At 41.6% G+C, this 20,260-nt stretch overlaps 1 protein-coding gene across 2 annotated transcripts in view; it reads left to right on the top strand.

The window, feature by feature from the left end:
• EXOC4 (exocyst complex component 4) overlaps positions 1 to 20,260 on the top strand; it is a 402,320-nt gene that overhangs the window by 279,732 nt on the left and 102,328 nt on the right. For both annotated transcript variants that reach the window (XM_031605115.2, XM_031605116.2), the window contains exon 11: positions 15,531 to 15,750. In XM_031605115.2, the coding sequence (XP_031460975.1) occupies positions 15,531 to 15,750 (220 nt within the window). The remainder of the gene's footprint in view (positions 1 to 15,530; positions 15,751 to 20,260) is intronic.

Genomic DNA, 20,260 nt, shown 5'->3' with positions numbered 1-20,260 from the left:
AATTTAAAAAAATACTTTGAGGTGCCCTGTATGTGACACCTTACAATCAGCATCCTCTGAAAGCATATTTCCTTGCAAGAACACAAGAATGAATTTGGCAGCCCCGCCTCGAGTTATAATGCACAACTTTCAAGCTCTGTTCACACTATTTTGTAGAGAAAAAGATAAAATTCAGAGGGCTGAAATGATTCACGCAGGCTGGCTGAGTTACAGCCATCATTAGGATCCTGCTTCCTGGTCCAGGTTTTACAATGCAGGAAAAGAACATTTATAGGAAAAAAAAGTCAAAATGCTGCAACATCCATCCTACTGCAGTGCTTGCATTGCTACATTTCCTATAGTTGCACTCATATTTTTACCTATTTTTGTTAATGTGAGAGAATCGCAAGAAGAAAATGTGAAGAAACTGAGCACAATTTACAGTGCAGGTAGCCACAAAAATAGCATTTTATATCAGGAAAGCATAGTTGTATTTTGAAAGATTTCTCCTGAATGATATCTTTGCTGTTCTCAGCATTTATTTCCACCTATTTCATCTCCCCAAGCTCACTGGACGTACTTCAAGATATCTCTTGCCATGGAGGAATATAGAACACAAACATGAAACTTTGTTTATGTGATGCCTTTAGGATTCTCATTCAGAGAATGCTTGCTGCCTATTGCTGCAAGAAATGTCTTTGTAGCCAAAAAGACCAAAGCTTTGTGCTAACCCTGTGTTAGTGTTATTGTAGCTGAACTATTCTGTGATTAATCCAGACTCCGTGGATTATTTTGATGGATAGTTAAGAGTTAATTAGCCTGGCAACCTCCTGCAAACGCTGTGTCCTTTTGCCCACAGCAAGGTTTGCAGTGTGACACCACAGCCCATCCCAATGCACTTCGTGGCTGGGAGGTGACACCACAATGCTGCTGTCCCATCTGAGCTGGTGCAGGGCAGAGTGGGATCACCAAGGCTGAAAGCCTGTTATAGCAGCCCATCTGTCACATTAGTGCAATTCAGAGTCATAGAATATCCTGGGTTGAAAGACACCCATTAGGACCATTGAGTCCAACTGCTGGCTCTGCATAGGACCTCCCAGAATTCAGACCATGACAGAGAGCATTGGCCAAACACTCCTTGAACTCCATAAGGCTACAACTGACTGAAAAGAGGTTATGACGAGGAGGGAGTCAACCTCTTCTTTCAGATAACAGTGATAGGATGAGAGGTGATGTCCTTAAGTTGCACCAGGGGAGGCTCAAGTTGGATGTTAGGAAAAAATCAGTCCCAAAAAGAGTGGTGAGGTGTTAAAAGAAGCTGCCAAAGGGGGTGTTGGAGTCACTGTCCCTGGAGGTGGTCAGGAAGAGAGTAGATGTGGCACAGAGCCATGGTTTAATTGGCAAGGTGATGATGGGTTGATGATTGGACGTGGTGATCTTAGTGGTCTTTTCCAACCTTGATGATTCTGTGAGTAGGTATGGTGGTGATGGGTTGATGGTTGGACTCGATGATTTGAGTGGTGTTTTCCAACCTTAAGGATACTATGGTCTTATTCTGTGGTTGATTTATGGTAGTGGGAGGTCACTGTTAGCACAGCAGCTGGTCCTGTGCTACAGGACAGCATCTCATAGCATCCTACTGGCCTCTTCCAGCTCCGATTTGTGAGCTCAGAAAGGAGAGTTTCTAGGTGATGCGCTGCCTTCTCTTGCTCTGAAGATAATTATGTCTCACTCTAAAACATGGGTCTTTTAGTCTGATAGTCTGTAATCAAGAGTCGCAGTGTGCTTTTAGACTGTTCTGTCTGCCCTGTTTTTTACACAATTATATGTTTACAGAACTGACTGCGCCTCCAAACGCACTACGTATTATCTGTGCATGATAATTATAGCATAATAAACCATATGGACATCAAATGACATGTACCAGGGTCAGAAAATAGTTTTAGCTATAGCAGTACTGCCCTTGTGCATTTATGCAATGTTTTACAGCAACTTCACTCACTTTAGTAGGTTATTGCATTACGTGTTTTCTATAAGGATCACTCTATGGACAGAAAACAGCTGTCTGGGACAGAAGACATCACCTGTCTGTAATTCCTCATTTCAACTGTAAATATTAGGAGTTAAGAAGAAAAAAGTACAAAAATGGAACTAGATGGGGATTTAGATTGTTTGGGAGAGTGTAATTCCTGGTGTCGGAAATGGTTGAGGACATTGAAATAAATGCTCTCTCTCTTCTGAGAATAGGAGTAAGATCCTTAATGGAAGTACAGCATCCAATCTGTCCAAATTTGCTGCCTCCAGCAGCACGGTGTTGTTGCTCAGGTCTGCTGTGATACAAATCCATTTCTCTGCTAGTCATTGTTTAGCTTGGGCCAGACCCTGATGGCCAAATGGGGTGGATGATGGGAAGCAATTCAGATATCTGCTTTTCATCTGTATTTACTCTATATTTACTGTGGAAACTGTTTTTCACCAGCACTTTCTGCAAGCATCTCTCCTTGTAAAACAAACCCACTGAGCCTCATCTCAGCCCTTCAGAGCGAGTACTGAAATTGTGGTGCAATATCCCTGCTGTAAATACCTTCAAGGGCATGTGATAAACTTTCCTGTCTTCCTTTTCCTTCAGCTGTGGCTCTGAAGGCAAGGTGTGCTCTTGTTAATGACTTAAGCCTGGATCACAGCTTCTTCTTTGATCACTTTTTCTTGCTAAATAGCAATATTAGAGTGCCCCAGTTGGGTTAAGTTCTTTTACCAACTTAATGATGAATGTAATTAGGTTGCAGCTGTGTGTAGCTTACCCTTGCCTGCCTTGATCGGTGATCTAGATCTCAAAAGTGCAATGTGTTTACACTGGCAGCTATTTATGTGTAGGATCTTCATATTCCCATGCACATGGCTGTAATACAGCAGTGTGAACATGGCTGTGTTGGTGCCAGATTCATGGCATGAATGGCAGTGAGATTTCTCCCACGGTGCTGCATGCCTGAGGTCAGCAAGCAAGTAAAGCAGTTGTACTCAAACTGCACTCTGATATTTGTGTACTTGCTTACAGTTTCATGATTTCATTGTGATTGGGGTGACAGAGTACAGTTAAAACCCAGCCCAGCACAATAGCATCTCAAGTCAACTGCGAGCTCTCTGTGAAAATCAGTAGAGATCCCATTCTATTTCCTATAGGTTACTTGCATGCATGGCAGAAAAAAATATCATTGCTTGGCATTATTTGATCTCTTAATTTACAAATGTCAGGAGCTGAATTGGCTGTATTAACTGAAAGCCCCTCAGAGGTCCTTCTGAGTCAAGTGGAAGATGCACATCTTTTTCTTGGGGATCGATAGATTAATTCTCTCCCTGGGGCTGTCAAACCAACAGTTTTACCCATTTCTCAATTTCTGTTTGCAGTGCAACAAGTATTCATTACAACAGGCTGATAAGGAATGAGAATCTACAGAGGAGGCTTTGTGTTTCTTTACTTGTTGCTCCTAATTATGACACGGCCTTAGGCTTACAGTCCTCAGAAGGAGGAAAGAACAGGTAAAGAAGGGTTTACCACAGAGTACAGTGAGCCTCTCTCATTAGTAAGGAAGAGAATAATTTAGAAGAAATATAGGTTTCAGAATCAAAATATGGCAAGGAAGGTTAAGGGATGAACCACTGGGTGGGATGTTGACTGGGATGGAGGGATCACAGAATCACAGAATTGCCAGGGTTGGAAGGGACCTCAAGGATCATGAATCTCCAACCCCCCTGCCACACGCAGGGCCACCAACCATCCCACCTAATGCTAGACCAGGCTGCCCAGGGCCCCATCCAATCTGGCCTTGAACACCTCCAGGGACGGGGTGTATTTCTCTATCTTAGATTTCTTGGGCCATGCTGTCTCAGTTCTTACTGTAAAATGGAAGTGGTGCCACGTGAAGAAAGCAATGTTGCACGTAGAACCTTGGGACCTGAGGGAAGCATCAAGCCCCTCTATTTTGGGGCATCCCAGCATGAGTTCTGAGCTTAGGGTCTCCTGGACTGTGCTTTTAATTTGTCCCAGTGGTTGTTTTTTTTTGGAAGTAACCCCTGGTTCAATTGACTGCAGACTGAAGGCTCATCGGTCAGCCGGATGATAATGAAAGATCTCACCATCTGTCTGCTTATGTAATGGAATGTCAGCACATAGCAAATAGGAAGTAATTGGATTGACAGACACGGAGCCAGTTATTAGACTGTTTGCTATCTGATTGGGAAAAGCAGAGGAGCAGAGCGATGTAGCAAAGCTAATCTGATGGTGTCTGTTGTTGCAAGTGCACCCAATCTGCCACACCAAATTCATGGGCTTGGGAACAGCCAGCTCATCAGAGCTGTTGCTGGTTTCCATCCGTTCCAAATCCATCCTTGCATTCGTATTACAAATCATTATAGTGCAATCTAATAAAAAACAGTTTGCATAAAGATGGTGCCCATTTATAAAGCTGTCACCGCAGCTATTCTATTAATAGAGCCATTTTAAAGATTTATAGTCAGCATATGTTACTTTTTACAGAGGCCAGATTGAGAGCGGTGTGGTTTGAGCACGTAGAAAGTGCCACCAGATCACATTTGAAAATAATATGAATAATAAGTTAATTTTCACAAAGCAGTTGTATTCAGAAGAGAATGTGAAGCTCAGGCAGGGGGTACCACTGTATTTCTGTGATGGTCAACAAACTGAATGCAATATGGCACTAAAGGAAATAGGATGTAATAATATGAGAAGCTGAAGTAAGTGAACTCCATAATTCAGGTCACTTTGTGTAATAGGAAGACATTTTATGATGGTTCTGTTAACATCTTTATTGATGCATGATGTTAAAGTGGTTTATACACGTTTAATGAAACCTCATGATATTTCTATGCAATAGGATTTCATTTCAAGATTGGTTATAATGCTTTTTAGGCAAGGCTGTGTGCATTTTCTACCTTGCAGAGGACCAGACACATCAGTAGAAGTGAAGCTGCATTACTTCTCATAGTGCCATGGGAAGTAAAGTGCTGTATGCGCTCATCCAGTAAGTTACAACCTGTCAAGGCAATGGGATCCTGTGGATTGAACAGCCTTCTGGTCAGTGCTGGGCAGAAAGGAGATCTAGGCATACACATGCCCTGGATTCACATGAAAGAAATGCATAGCAGAACTTCTGTGTAGAGACACTGATTGACCATGGTTAGTACATTTATCTTCTGGCTTCTGCAGGATTGAATTTAAATTACAAATGAATCAGCAGTGGGTAATTTAGTTCAGTGGTCATTTAGATTATCATCTCCATCATGAAGCAGTCGTGTATCACAGAGGCAGCTGGCAGCTTTGCTCAGTGTCAGTCTCATTTTCGGTTTTGGGGACTGGAGTGAAGAGATTTGACTGTATTTCTGTGAGAGAAGGAAGGTGGCTGGACGTAGAAGTGGTCATTATCCATTTTGATGTGAACTTAAAGCACCTAAATTAATCTTGGTCTCATCTTTTTTTGTTTGAGTGAGAAATGTTAAAGCAGTAACCTATCAAAGCTGTGTTTTGGGGCTGAAGGTAAAGCCTGTGATCTGGTTCCTGAGCTGTACATCACAGCTCTTGCTGTCCCCATTAACTGGAGGTGCAGCACTTTATGTTTTCCTCTTACTTATCTGTTCACAGCTGTGGTTTTCTGGCGTCCTAATGATAGAGTCATAGAGTTATTTGAGTTGGAAGGGACCCTTATAGGTGATCTAGTCCAACTCCTCCTATGGGTATGATACCATACCCTTCTGCAGTTTTAGAGTCTTGTCTTTTGCAGACTTCATCTCTTCTTAATGCAGCCCTACAAGTTCATAGCAGTGTTTCATTAAGGGGGAAACTGAGGCCCTTAGTACTGAAACAACCCCACAGCACTCCTCAGCAAATTAGGAAGAGACAAAGGCTTTTGACCACAAGTCTCCTTCTTCTAGCCTCACATTACAAACAACTGGTACCTGCTCAAAAGGATTAAAAGAAGGTTATCAGCATATAAGGAATAAAGCTACATTGTATTTGCTCTCAAAACGAGGCCACATAATGTGGTTAGGAGTCTATGGGGTACATGAAATCAAAGTGGAAGACAACACAAAGGCATCCACATAGGTTGTTCTGATACAAGGCTGCATTTCATGCTACTACATGTAGCTGTGCATGGGTGGATGCACACACACCTCCATCAAAATGCAGCCCTGTAGAGGGGAGCAATCATAGCACCACTTAACAGTGACATCCAAAGAGATTTTTTATCTTGGTGCTGCAGGGCAAGAACCCATCTTTTACCAAATATGTTGTGGAGAGTCTTTATAGAGTGTGAACAGAGCTCTAGTTTTTTAGGTTTGATCTGAAAGAACTCCATGAAAGCGTGAAACAAGTTTCTTATTGTTCAGTGATTGTTAATAAGAATAGCCTTCTAATGCTTGTTGCTTAACGTGTGACGCTTGGTTTCTTAATTTGGTGCCAAGAGTCAACGTCAGCATTCAGCCATAGAATTGGTTGAGTTGGAAGGGACCATTAAAGGCTCAAATCCACTGCAGTGAACAGGGACACCCGATAAGGTGCTCTGAGCATGCACCTTGAATGTCTCCAGGAATGGGGGCATCCACCACTTCTCTGAGTAACCTGCCTCAATGCCTCACCTCCCTTACTTAAAAAAAGTCTTCATTATATCCAGTCTAAATCTCCCCTTTTTTAGTTTTGAAGCCATATTCCCTTGTCCAGTCACAACCAACCCTGCTATAGAGTCTGTCTGTCCGTCCCCTTCTTTCTCATAGCTCTCTTTAGATACTGAAAGGCTGCTATCAGGTTTCTCTAAAGCCTTCTCTCAGCCCCAGCTGTCTCAGCCCATGTCCCATCCAACATTTTCATCAGTAGTCACGATTCTTGCTTGCTTGTTATTGTGAATAACGAAAATGTCCAGCAGCCATTCGGCCTCGTTCTGCATTACAGCCAAGTTGTGGTGAGTTCTTGCCTACCAGCCACATGTTCCCAGTTCTTCTGCATGCCAGGTAAACCAAAAGCCATGTTTTGCAACAGGGATAAGAACACATCCAACTGCTTAGCCTGTCTTGGTTGATTGGTCATAATGGTGGAGATCATCTCTTGGTACCAAGTAGGCAGAAATGATTTTGCAGACATGGAGATGCCACCCTAATCTATAACTGATAAGTTGCATTGTGTGTGAACCATTGCCTTGCACTCACGGGAAGGGGAATAAATCCCCAAAATCTCCACCAGCTGATGATCTTTTTTTTTTTTTTCTGGGTAAATCTACCTTAACAGAACGAGCTGCTGTGATCTGTTGTTGAGTTACTCCCCTTTTCCTGCCCTCAATAGCAGCTGTGCTGCGTTTGCTTCAGGATGAGCTGCTCTTGGGTCTCCCAGATGTATAAATTCAGATCTGTGACACTGGTTATTGCTCTGTTTCATCTGCACGAGGGGAAATAACATCTTTGCAAGAATAGTGTCTAGAGATAGAAGGGGTATAAAGATAGATTTTCACTGCTGTAAATTCATAGACGAATAGACTGCTTTTTAACTCTGCAGAAGCGAGTGCCACTGGATCTAATGCCTTTACAAATTTATAACAAGGCTCAACATCTACCCAGCTTCTATTTCAAAGCCATGTAACATAGCACTGTTCCAGTGGTCTGTACAGTATATTTTCCCATGTTTTGCCCAGGACTGTGATATAGCAATGCATTTCATAGCTTGAATTTCACGGTAACAGCTCTGAGTTATGCCATTTTATTTCAATACAAACTCAATTTCTCAGCAAGGATCGCCAAGCTCGAGGCTGTTCCTTGCTTAGATTTACTACTTTTGGAGAAATCACGTCCGGATCTTAGCAGAGGTTTGGCAGCTCCCACCTGGAATGGAAATGCAGCCATGTCCTGAAGCTTGCTCGTGCCCTCACAAGTGATGAGAGGATGGAGAACATGAGATGTGAGCATCGCCCAACCCGTTGCACCAGAACTTTCTATCAAGTGGGCTCTTGCTGACGTTGGTCATGCATGAATTGCATTGTGCTGGCTCTGTTGAGAGGATCATCGCTCCTGCAGATGAGATTTTCCTCTGACAAGATGAGAATGTAAAGGAAGAAAGAGGCTTTTACAGCATTGCATCTACACGTTGCCATTACACCACTGCCATCACACTGCCATTAGCAAGCCAAATGCTAAGTGCAGCAGCAAAGCTTGGAGATTCAGTCTCTTCTTCACCTGGCTCTTTTTCTTTCCTACCAGAAGGCAAATAAAACCAGCTTTGATGCCGTGAGAAGAGTGTGGAAGTGCGGAATGCTGTTCAAATGATGCAGTTGGGAAGGTTGTAATTGACCCATCAAAATTTGCCTTCAGGGTTTGATCTCTCCACAAGAATCCACAAAGAACAGTGCTCAGTGGTTCTGGCTCAGGCAATGGATATATATTTCTGTATATTATGAAGTAGATGCACAGAATATCCCAAGTTGGAACGGACCCATAAAAATCATTGAATCCAACTCAACCACTGGTGATTTCTCCTGGCTATTGCTTTCCTGGGTATTTTCTACACAGTATAATATTTTTAAAATATCTAATATCCTTTGGTTTGTTTTTGCTAAGACTTTAAGTGCACTTAACATAGTTACATGGCTGGACTAAATGATCTTATCAATCTTTTCCAACCTTTATGATTCTATGATTTAAATCACCATTGAGTGTCCCACCATTGATTATACTTTTTATTGTAATTTTAATCACATCTTGTGCTGTCTGGAGAAGTGCTTAAGCCTTTATTCCTGCTGTTGTCCCCTGCATACAGCTCCCTTTGTACTAACTTTCCACTCTGTTATCTTGTTTACAGCCACAGTATTTATCAGCAGCGTGTTCCTCAGAGAAATATCAATCTTGGGATAACTGATAATGTAACAGGAATAATTCCCTGTAGTCAAGTTTTTACACAAAGTAATGTGCTTTTTATTACTTTAGTTCCTAGTTGAGTGATCTTCACTTGGAAATGATCTTTGGTCTACGTGCTACAGTGTTTTAACTTAATTGTATTCATTGTATTCCGTAGGCATGCAGTGGTCAGTACCTTTTGGTTTAGGACTACCAGTTTTCTCTCTTTGGTAGAGAAGAGGGAATTCAGAGGATGAGCCAAACTGTGGGATGGATGAGAAACTGGTTTTATTCCAACTAGAACGTTATGTAAACCAGTGGTATAGTGAAATAATAGCTTCAAATCAGTAGTACCAGTTTGATTTGCGCAGTTTTTGAAATGATATCCTTGTCTGACCACGTTATCACAAAGGCAATAAATTGGGAATTAAAGCTGTGCCTTGAGGGTTGTCAAAGAGAATGTCAAGAGAACATCATCAGGCTGACCCTCTCCTGAAATGCCAGCAGATTTCTGGACAAGGAATGGTCAACCCAGGGACTTCCAGGTGTCCTCAGTTTGAATATGCCTTCAGACCTTCAAGAAAGAGTAGATAATAGCAGGACAAGGAGAAATGGTTTGAAGTTGAAGGAGGGAAGATTTAGGTTGTGTTTCAGGGGGAAGTTCTTTGCTCTAAGAGTGGTGAGGTGCTGGAACAGCTGCCCAGAGAGGCTATGGATGCCCCGTCCATCCCTGGAGGTGTTCAAGGCCAGGTTGGATGGGGCCCTGGGCAACCTGGTCTGGTATGAAATGAGGAGGTTGGTGGCCCTGCATGTGGCAGGGCGGTTGGAGCTTCATGATCCTTGAGGTCCCTTCCAACTCATGCCATTTTATGATTCTATGAAGACCTGATTGCCTTAAGTCTGAACAACCAGCTTGGGATTTGCCTTTTTACCAATAACCATCATCTCCTTCCAAAAATTTCTGATTTTTCCTTACTATTTCCTTACTTTGTGGAAGCTCACCGAAACATTTATTCTTATTCAATTACTGAGAGAGAAAACAACAGTTTAGTGTCATATGAAAATTAAACAAATGGAAATGTAAATTTGGGCTGAATGAAAGAATTTCTTAATAAGGTTTGGAAGTTTTTTCTTTCTGCTGTCATTCATTTGTTTGAGGAGGAAATTTCAGACAGCGTTATCATCATTTAAAAAGTGAGAAGTTGATGTTATGCACTTTCAATGACACGTCTTCAGTTTCTTTTAATGATATTTTAGAAGAGATCTGATGCCATGGAGAGAGAAGAAAGCCTAAGGAAGGTGGAAGTTGTTGGCTTCTAAATCAATCCATATAGCATTTTTAGGCTTTATGTTTTTTATTACGCACTTTCAGCCCAGGTAAGACAGACCTCATAGGCAATTAAGTTGTGAGTTAGAATGAATTAAATTTTCTGAAATGCTTTGCCTTTTTTTTTTTTTTTTTCCTTTTTTAATCCAAATGACTGTCATTTACAAAAAGATACTTCATTTTACCCAAAGTGCTTTTCTGTCTAAGGGGAATGCTTAATTGCAGCCACAAATCACCTCAAATGCTTCCATACGAAGATAAAACAAGTTAAAAATTGTGCATCATTTTGAAAATGCAGGTTCTGAATTCAGTATGAGATGCAGATTTCTATTTTTTTTTCCTTGTGTGCTCCATCCTAGCAAGACATCTTGCAAAAGCATCCTTTGGGACATCCCAACAACCTTTGTTAGGAACCAAAATAGTTATCATGGCCATCTTCATAGTGCTCGTTATCCAAACTGTGGTGACACACCTCAGGCTGTGTTTTTGTCCAGAGAAAGCATCTTCCCATTTTGTAGGTTTGAAATCTGCTATAGTTACGATAAATACATGTAATTGCTCAGCATTAGGGGAATTTTCTATTCCAAACGTGCCATTTGGGGCTCATTCTCACACATTTAGAGCTTGTACCCCACAGTATGTTAACCTTTATAGGCTTTTTCTTAAGTCAGTGAGTGATGATTTTAAATGCAGTTGTTGATACTGTTTCAGAAACCCTACTAAATTACAACTGAATGATTCTTCTTCTAGTAGAATAATCAAAGCAAATGGGATGTGAATCAAAGCTCCAAGGCCTTCTTTATGGCCTGTTTTTACAGTGAGCTGTATCTCAGGTTTCTTTCTTTAGAGGGTAAAAAAAAAAAAAATAGTACAGGATAAAAGGCCAACATGATGCAGCCTTTCACCATAGCAGTGGAAATTTGGATTCTTGGGGTTATGCACACAAAGCCATGTCCAAAACCCATTTGAAGAACCGTGCGTGCATAAAACGTCCAGATCTACCTACAAGTTTTCATTGCCCTTATTTTTACATACTCTATCATTGGCCAAAATGCAATTTCTGTTCATGCATGCTGGTTCACACACAGACATAAATGTTGATCTCTGGGATAGCCATGGGTCAAATGGCTTTTCTGACATCTTAATAGTTATGTGGGTATAGTAAAATGGGAACATTTTTGGAGGGTACTTTTAGAATATTTCTCTTAGATGACTGTTAAACATATTTATTGTGTACAAAGACTGACTTTTGTTAGAATAAGTTAACCAGAAATTAAATCAAAAGTACAGTGTGTGACTGCGAATGTGTCCTCAAAGCAGAAAATAGAGAATATCTGTTAGGTCTTTCATGCCACCCAATGCTTCTCATTTATGAAACTTAATTGCCAACTGAGGCTAGATTTATTTATAGAAAATTATCTAAAATACTCTTTTTGAGGAGGAGAAGAAGAAATACATTGCACGTGTTAGCAAATTCTGGTGACCTCTTCTTTGGAAGATATTCAGGCTGAGAATTTGCATCTTCACAGTTCTCAATAAGAACTGTTGTGTTGAGGTTGTGCCTTTTTGCCATTTCTCTGAAAATACACCAAAAATTTGGCTCAGTCACACAGCTCTGAAGAACTGCAGTGCTCACAGCTTTGTAAAAGGCTTCTGGTTTGTAATGGGTGAAGCCCCTTATAGGCACAGTTCTGCCTATAAAGGGGACTAAGCTAAGGACAAGGATCTTGGAAATGTGCCTGCTCCTGAGCTAAGGACTTCCTTCCCTTGCAGTGTGTTTTGAACCAAGTCTTTGTCCTCAGACAAGATCAGGATCTGCTGAAAAGAGCAACAGTGCTATTATGTATTTAATAATTGTTCCATGGCATTGTGCACAGCAGGCAAATAAAGGTGACACAAGCGACTTCAATCCTTTCTTTCCCAAACTCTTCAGTTTTTGACTTTGCATTCTTAATTCTCCTAAGGCATGCATGAAATGAATGTTTTATTATTTATGTTTCTATCAGTTTCATTTATTTCTAATGGCATTCTGAGTATTCCTGCTGATACAGAGCCTGTACTATCTATCAGTGCTGCAGTGTAATGTGGTCAGAGGATTCTTGGTGCGTTTTCATTTGAAGCCTTGTGATGCTTGCTCAGCCACCATGGTGGTGTGTTCAAAGGGCTTTTCCCCTTTCTGGGATGAAGGCTGAGCTGCACAACTGCTACCTGGAGTTCTGCAATTGCTGAGCAGATGCTGGGACCTCCAGCAGTTAGGACTTCTGCCTGGTGAAGACATGATGAGGACAGGTCAGCCTTATTCTTTAGCATATAGCATTCAGCCTGTGCTCCCTATGTAAGGGTAGCTCTGACATCCATACTACATTTTTCTCTCATTTTCCATTTCCTTCAGTAGAGATCCTTCGATTAAATGAAGACTTCAGAAATTATCTGTTTTTCATTACCATTATCATTTAATCAAGCTATCTTTAAACACTCAAGCCTAAGGTCACTCATCCACATCCTCTTGTCCTCCACACCACGCACAGTTTCATTCTTAATAACTTTTCCCTGCTATCAAGTTTGAATCTGCTTTCTTAAGCTGTTGACCATTTGTTCTTTATCACAAGTGTTGCTGAGCACTCATAAAATCCCTCTCACAGAGTCATTGCTATCTAGCAGCTTTCTCCTAATCTGTGATTACTTGATGGTTTGTATCAAGTAAAATAAGGGTATCTTTTGAATCCTTGCTGGTATTAAGTAACTGCTGTTGTCTTGTTTATGCCAAGAAATTAAAGCCTTTTAGAACACGTGAACCACCAGAATTCAGTTCTCTAATGAAGATGAAATTTGCTGGAGATTGAACCGTGGGTCTTTAGGGGAGGCCTGAGATGGTGATTAATGCTGGGTACAAGGAGACCAACATTCTTGATTACACCTTTTGCTAGCACTGACCTTTCCTGTGGCCTCATACAAGCAATTTAGTCTCTGCTGTGGGAAACACTTAGAAACAGCTTCACACCACTGCCTGATAAGAAGTTGAGTGTAGATCAGCAAATCTGAGCTCTTCTAGTTAGTATGGGGCCGTTCTTCCGAAAGTTTTCTTGTGTTTCTGTTAGTTCAGCCATGTTTAAACACGTGCTGGGTTACAGAATTGAGAGCTGTTCCCTTCATTTCACTGAAAGCTGAAATTCATAGAATCATTTGAGTTGGAAAAGACCTTAAAGATCACGTAGTCCAACTCCTTGCAGTGAACAGGGGCACCTACATACAGTCAGATCAGGTTGCTCAGAGCCCCATCCATCCTGACCTTGTGTGTCTCCAAGGATGGGGCATCCACCACATCTCTGAGCAGCCTGTTCCAGTGCCTCTCCATCATTATTGTAAAGAACTTTTTTCCTTATGCCCAGTCTAAATCTCCCTTCTTTTAGTTTGAAACCATTTCCCCTTGTCCTGTCACAATAGACTCTGCTGAAGAATCTGTCCCACTCTTTCTCGCAGCATCCTTCCTCATATACTGAAAGGATCGAGTTGCTTTGTCTCCCCTTTCCCATCTGAAAGAGAGATAATGGTATGTAGTTGTAGGGTGCAGGTATTATAAGAGCTAATTCACTTTTTTGTGTGTGTGTGATGCTGTCCATCACGAGCACTGTGTAAATAAGGCTTTAAAAAAAATAGGAGAACATTGCAGGTTTGTTGGCAGACGTGGAAAAACGCAGTACGTCAGTCAGTTGAATGAGGTTCCATCAACTTGACAGCATTCTCTTAAGGGCATTGGTGGTTGTCACTTGGAACTGGTGACATTAAATCTATTATTTCAGAGATAAGCTCGGCGGTGGTCCCTGTGCTCTCTTCCCAGATGATTCTCCAGTTTCCCTCTTTGATAAAGCCTATTCACTCTATCGATCCGTGAAAGCTGGGGAGTAAAGCTGCCATCCTTTGCACTTCTCCCTGTGCAGTATGTCTCTTTAGAGAAGCACTTTTCAAACTTAGTGCAAATGGTTCCCTCCGCAGAAGCAACAGCTGCATCATCCCAAATGTGTCACTGTGCTCTGATGGAGTCAACGCTGCAGGGGCATTAGGGAGGAAATTGTTTGGGTTTGAAGGAAATCATGCTACTGAAATTGACAGGAGTTCTGAAGGGAAGCTGCCTCCTCTTGGAGAGCTGAACGAGGAGGTGGGAAGTTTTGGGTGTGCAGAAACAGACCTCACTGAAGTGTGTGGGGAAAAAAATGGTTAGTGCAAATTCATCCTTTGTAAATGCTGACCAGTATGGAACTGTTGAAATACACATTGACAAAAAAAGATCTTTCTTAGTGAAGAAATGGTGGTGTGCTGGGTTGCTGTGTGTGTTGGGGGATCCAAGTTCAAACACTTGTTCTATTCCTGATCTATTAAACAAAGAAAAAAACAATTCCAGCTCATCCAGGAGTAGAATTGAGATTCAAAAGTCTGTGAGGCGCCTGCACGAAGTGATGGGAAGGGCAATGCAAATACCATCCATATTTCTGTCTTTAGGATAGAACATCTTAGTCCATTATGACCCTGCTATTCAACACCTAATTATGTAAATATATACGAATTTGAAAGGAAGACTAATTTTGTTGCCTCGAATGTAAATGAAAGAAATGACGAGGTAGTTTCTAGAAGAAACTCCTATCTGGTAAACAGATGGCATCATTGAGATGAAGATATTTTGCAGGAGGAGATGGCAAACATTCTGTGCTAAAATATTCCCAGAATTGGTATGTCATTCTGCGTAGATGGGAATGGGATCCTAGAATGACACAATAACACATAATAAAAATATAGCATAATACAGACATGCATAATGCAGTATGATATCGGCATTTATTCCATTGCTTTTTTTTATTATTATTTTATGGTATCTCTAGTCTTGGAGCTATTAAATACGTCTGTTCGTTTTAGAGGTGGGGAATTAACCTGTATGAATCAAGTGACCAACCCCAGAAGTTTGCCTTCTCAAAGTGATTTCTGACATCCTGATTTTGTTTAAAAGAAAAGGCCTTTCCAGTATGTCTCAAGTAGAGGAAAATCAGTCATTTTGGGGGCTGAAAAACAAAAATCGTGCCTGGGTTGTAGATTCTCACCAGTTCCCCATGTTGTCTGTTCTCCTTCTCCAGCCATCAAGTCTGTCTCACCATCTGTTGGCATTTTATGTTTTTTGGAAGGCCACCCTATAAATCTTTTCTACTCTTCACACTTCACGTCATAGACTGTCTCGTCTTCCCCACTACTGGTGCTTGGTTTTTGGGTGTAGGAATCTCAAATGCAACCGTCACGCATTTAACTGCATGGTTTAACTCCACTGAATGCTTTGTTTCTTGTTTTCCAGATTCATCAAGGAGATAGAGCACGCCATGGAGCTTGGCCCAACCAAACAGTGTCCTCTCCGTGAGTTCCTCACCATGTACATCAAGAACATCTTCCTCAATCAGGTCCTGGCTGAGATCAATAAAGAAATCGAAGGAGTCACGAAGGCATCTGACCCCTTGAAGTTATTGGCTAATGCAGATACCATGAAGGTCCTGGGTGTGCAGCGGCCTCTTCTGCAGGTAGGAATTGGGTGAGCTGCCAGCAGCTTCCCTTACTGCCCACCTAATGATGATATCAAGTCCTGGGTCATACCTGAAGGGGGCCTACAGGGAAGCTGGGGAGGGACTTTTTAGAAGAGTGGGTAGCAACAGGACCAGGGGAAATGGCTTTAAACTGGAAGAGTATAGATCTAGACTAGATATCAGGAAGAAGTTCTTTACTGTGAGGGTGGTGAGACACTGGAACAGGTTGCCCAGTGAGGTTGTGGATGCCCCCTCCCTGGAAGCATTCAGGACCATACCAATTATTAAAGCACCCAGTAGCCACTGTGATGACAAATTAAAGCCCTACTGTAAAAGCTGATTTTCAAGGGATTTGATGATGCTTGTCTGGGAGTTCTGGGAGTGCTTGCAAATCATAGGGTGGTGCAGTTAAACTACACACGTGTGCCAAACTCCAAAGGAGGAGCAGATATGAGATGTTTTGCCTCCCTAGTGCAGTGTGTTTGTGATTCTATGGTGCTGTCGCAGCAAGGCAGCTGTACTGCTACCTCAGCCAGATAAGAGAGATTTGAGAGATTTGGCTTTGAAGTTAAGAGTATTTCTATGAGAAGTCTCTTATGAAACAGCTTTTTAAAGCTCTGATGTGAAGCAGTGATAATAGCAATAAACACACATCTCATCCTAACTACATGGGTAATGGGACAGTTCAGAAGCCTCAGAAAAACATCCTGATATTATACTTGTTGCATGGGACTGAAAAGAATGAATTAACAGACTCTTGCTGTGATTAGGGTCAAGATCTTTTAATCCTTTTCAATAATTCCCTCTTATCTATAAAATCGTCTCTTTGGGAATGAATAATATTTGCAAAGTTCTTAGGCAGTAATGTGTATCTCCCAAGGTTTTTATGGCTTATTTCAACGTTAGTTTATATCTCTAAAAATGCATGTCTGTTTTAATGATGCATACTAGTAGCATTTCCTGTTCTCATCGTTATTTGGGTGAAGTCGCTGGGTTTTCTGCATGTTTTAATGGTTACTAAAGCTGCACCTGTCTGGGTGCTTTGGGTTTGGGTATGGGATGTTTTTTACAGTGGCAAAGCAAAATTAGATTCCAAGCCTTTAAAAGGGATCAGGCTCCTTAGAAGGGGTTCTATACGTGGTTTAGAAAATCTCCATGAGTTAAAATGAAGTTTTGGAGAAGCACAGCATCCCTGGACTTCATTCTTGCCAAGACAGAGCTTTAACAGCCTCCTCTGAAACTCCGATATCAAAACTGAGGAGCGGAGGAATAAAGCTCTTTGTAAATAATTACCAACATAAAAATGGTTTCACTGAGCACAAGTTGAGAACAGGGCATGGCCCCAAGAGCACTTTATGGCTGGGTATCTCACATTGAGCCCTCTTTTAAGCTTAAGAAGATGGAGTTGATGGCATTTGTTTTTTTCTCCTCCCTTGGCACTGCTGAAGTATTGCCAATCAGGTATGAGATGTTATAGCAGAACCACAGCAGGGGTGGTTATGAAAAAACAGCTGAGTATTGAAAGCAACTTTAATGAGAACAGAAGGAGTTTTATAGATGAACTTGAGTGCATCAGTTGAGCGATAACAGCAGAGAGTGGGGAAGAAACTACAAAATGTGCCCTTGTTTTGCAGTTATTTGCCAGTAATTCCTCAACATTGTGAGTACCTTAGAGAAGAGAAATAGGCCAAATCTGCAACACATGCAGAAATCTGCCAAACTTTGATTTTTTGGAAAAGGGTAAGAAAAAAAGTATGTTTTAGAGTCGTTCTGGCTTTCACAGCAGAAGTGTCTGAAGATTGAAACTCTTTGTTACAATTAAAATCAGAACTCTACTCTTCCACGGTTCAAGGGCTCCATTGAGGATGTTGGTTAAGGTTCACGTTGAGAGATCTGGAGATAATTAGGTATATTGTGTTGCATTGTGTATTGTTTGCTTTCCTTTTGTTTTCTCTTCTGGGAATTAAAGTGAGTGAGAGCCTGAACTCAGCCTGCACAGGCAGCTGACCTTACTGAGAGCTGAAAATGTTTTACAGTAGCATTAACACACAAGCTTTGGAGCAGGACCACGGAGGTTGTTAACCTTTCCAATTTGTTTTGGATTCTTAATGCAGTAATGTATTTCTGTGTGTTGTGACTTGTTGGTAGCCATGAAAATGCGTTATATAATAGCAAAGCATTTTCGTAAAGTTCATTTGGGTTTGAAGAGACAGAATGGCTTGGAATTTTCTTGTCTAGCCCCTGTAATTTATTTCGCATGATGGATGGAAATCATTATGAACTGGAATTATTCTTGGTCAGAGTTTACACGGTCAGAAGGTCTGCCTGTTCCCAGCATTACAGAAGGGTAATTCTGTGCAAGAGAAGAAAAATGGCTGCCTCTTTGAACCAAGTCATCCAAATAGCTCCCTAAAATAATTGTATTGATTTTGCATTAAAAGGAGAAGGGCTGTTCTTACACTGACAGTGCTGGAGCCTGGAATCTTTGCCCTCATCACATCATAGAATCATAGAATGGCCTGGGTTGAAAAGGACCTCAAAGATCATCTAATTTCAACCCCCCTGCCACAGGCAAGGTTGCCAACCACCAGACCAGGCTGCCCAGAGATTATGGATGCCCAAATCACAGATGTAAAGAAAACAGGGTGTGCGGTGTGAATCATCCTTGCACCTCTCTCCTTAAGCTGTGTTACCTTTTTCTCCCTTGTGTCATCCATGGTTCAACCACTCCTTTCTATCCTGAAGATCTTTCTGAAGCTCCTGCAGCAGGAGCCACTGCTGTGATGTGAACACGACTCAAGCATTTATCAGCTCCCACCACACAGAGTGATAATAACTTCTTGGTGATAACTATCACTACGTGTTTGACCTGAATTAGCTTTCAGATGAGAGGTTTTCTAGTATCTTATGCCACCATATCCTCAGACAAATCCAATTCTTTAAAGATTATACTAAGAAAAGATTGCAGCTGCCCATAGTAAATAGTGCATTTAACGAGGAGGATGGTCTTGTTTCCATTCTTCCAGCCGTAAATGTGAAATATTGTAAATTCATCTCCTTTTAGTCAGAGTGACTGAATAACCGTGAAACTAATTTGTTTCAGAATTATTCCACGTTAAACTTTATGCTGTAATTGCTTAAATCAATACTAAATTAGGCTGCAAACAGCTCGACAGCTTCCTATAGCCTGTTCTTGTATGTTTCATGTCAGCGTGATCAATCTTTCCAGCCAGGTGATGGCTACGAATGGTGGCCTTGAAGATGCATCACCCCATTTCCATCCAACGTGAAATGCACGTGGCTTCCATCTTTCCACCAGCAGGGCAGGATTTTCCCTTAAAGTATCAGTGTGACTGCTGTTTTCTTATAGAAGAATTATGTCGATGACGGGCCTGATGGTTTTCTGGCAAAGCTCCAGTGGCTGAAAATCAAGTAAAAAACTCCTTCAGAAGTCAGAGCATGCAGCTGTTTGCAGGATAATTGCTTGCTGGAGCTAATTACTCCACTGTTAGCACTGCTTACCCCCACGCACAAAGTCATTGCTAGTGACTTTCTAAGGAAGCGTTGCTGGTGGCTTTGGCATGTTTTCTCCCTGTCAGATTACTGGGTGTTAAGAAGAAGGATGGTCGCAGTGAGTGGCATTTCAATGGCTCACCAGTCGAGATGAGCGCATGCTTTGATAGCAAGTGGGTGTTATTATTTATTAGTGTAAACAAATTAGCTGTCTTTTCAGTCTGGCTTCCAGCGATCAAAAGCCATTAAGGAGTAGGCCTGGCTGATCAATTGGATTTTTCCCACTTGAGGACAAGCGTGGCTTTAGAGACACCAACTGTGGCTCTGGTCCTTGTGTTTCAATTGGTTTTCAGCAACATGGGGTCTGAAAAAGTGCTTTGCAGGTGTCTTCATCTCTGTGAAGACTGACCAAGTCAGCAGCAGCATTGCCAGCTGAACCCATGTCACGAATCTTCTTTGAATAGATAGACAAAATTATCTCTCTATGGGAGTCTGAATCTCCCTGTTCCTTTAAATATTTCTTTAGATAATTCTTCCTCCGGGGGAAACGTTTAGAGTAGTTACTGCCTTTTGGGGAAGGCTTTATGAGGCTCCCTTGTAAGTCATATGCAGATGTGTAAGTTCTCCACTGAGGCTGATCTGAAGCTGTAAGATATATAAAAGCAATTGCTAGCTTTAGGCAAACCGTTATGGCAGTGCTTCAATTTATTTTAAAAATCAAGCTTAACATTTACTGAATGTAAAGCCTAGGCAGGAGATGGCTTTAAGTTGCACGTAGACATATTGGAGCAGCTTGCAGGCAGAATTATTTTCTTCCTCTCCAGAACTGGACGAGCAAAGTCATCTTGCACAAAGCATTCTATGGCTGTGTCATATTGGACCCAAAGAAAGCAGTTGCATGTTTGGGAGCTGTTGGAGAGGGTCCAGAGGAGGGCCAAAGGATGATCAGAAGGCTGGAGCACCTCCCCTACGAAGACAGGCTGAGGAAGCTGGG

The sequence above is a fragment of the Phasianus colchicus genome, chromosome 1, assembly GCF_987193195.1.
Source record: "Phasianus colchicus chromosome 1, bPhaCol1.hap1.1, whole genome shotgun sequence".
Classification (NCBI taxonomy): Eukaryota; Metazoa; Chordata; class Aves; order Galliformes; family Phasianidae; genus Phasianus; species Phasianus colchicus.
The sequence above is the reverse complement of the archived record's forward strand: the minus strand, read 5'-3'. Positions and strand labels throughout refer to the sequence as shown.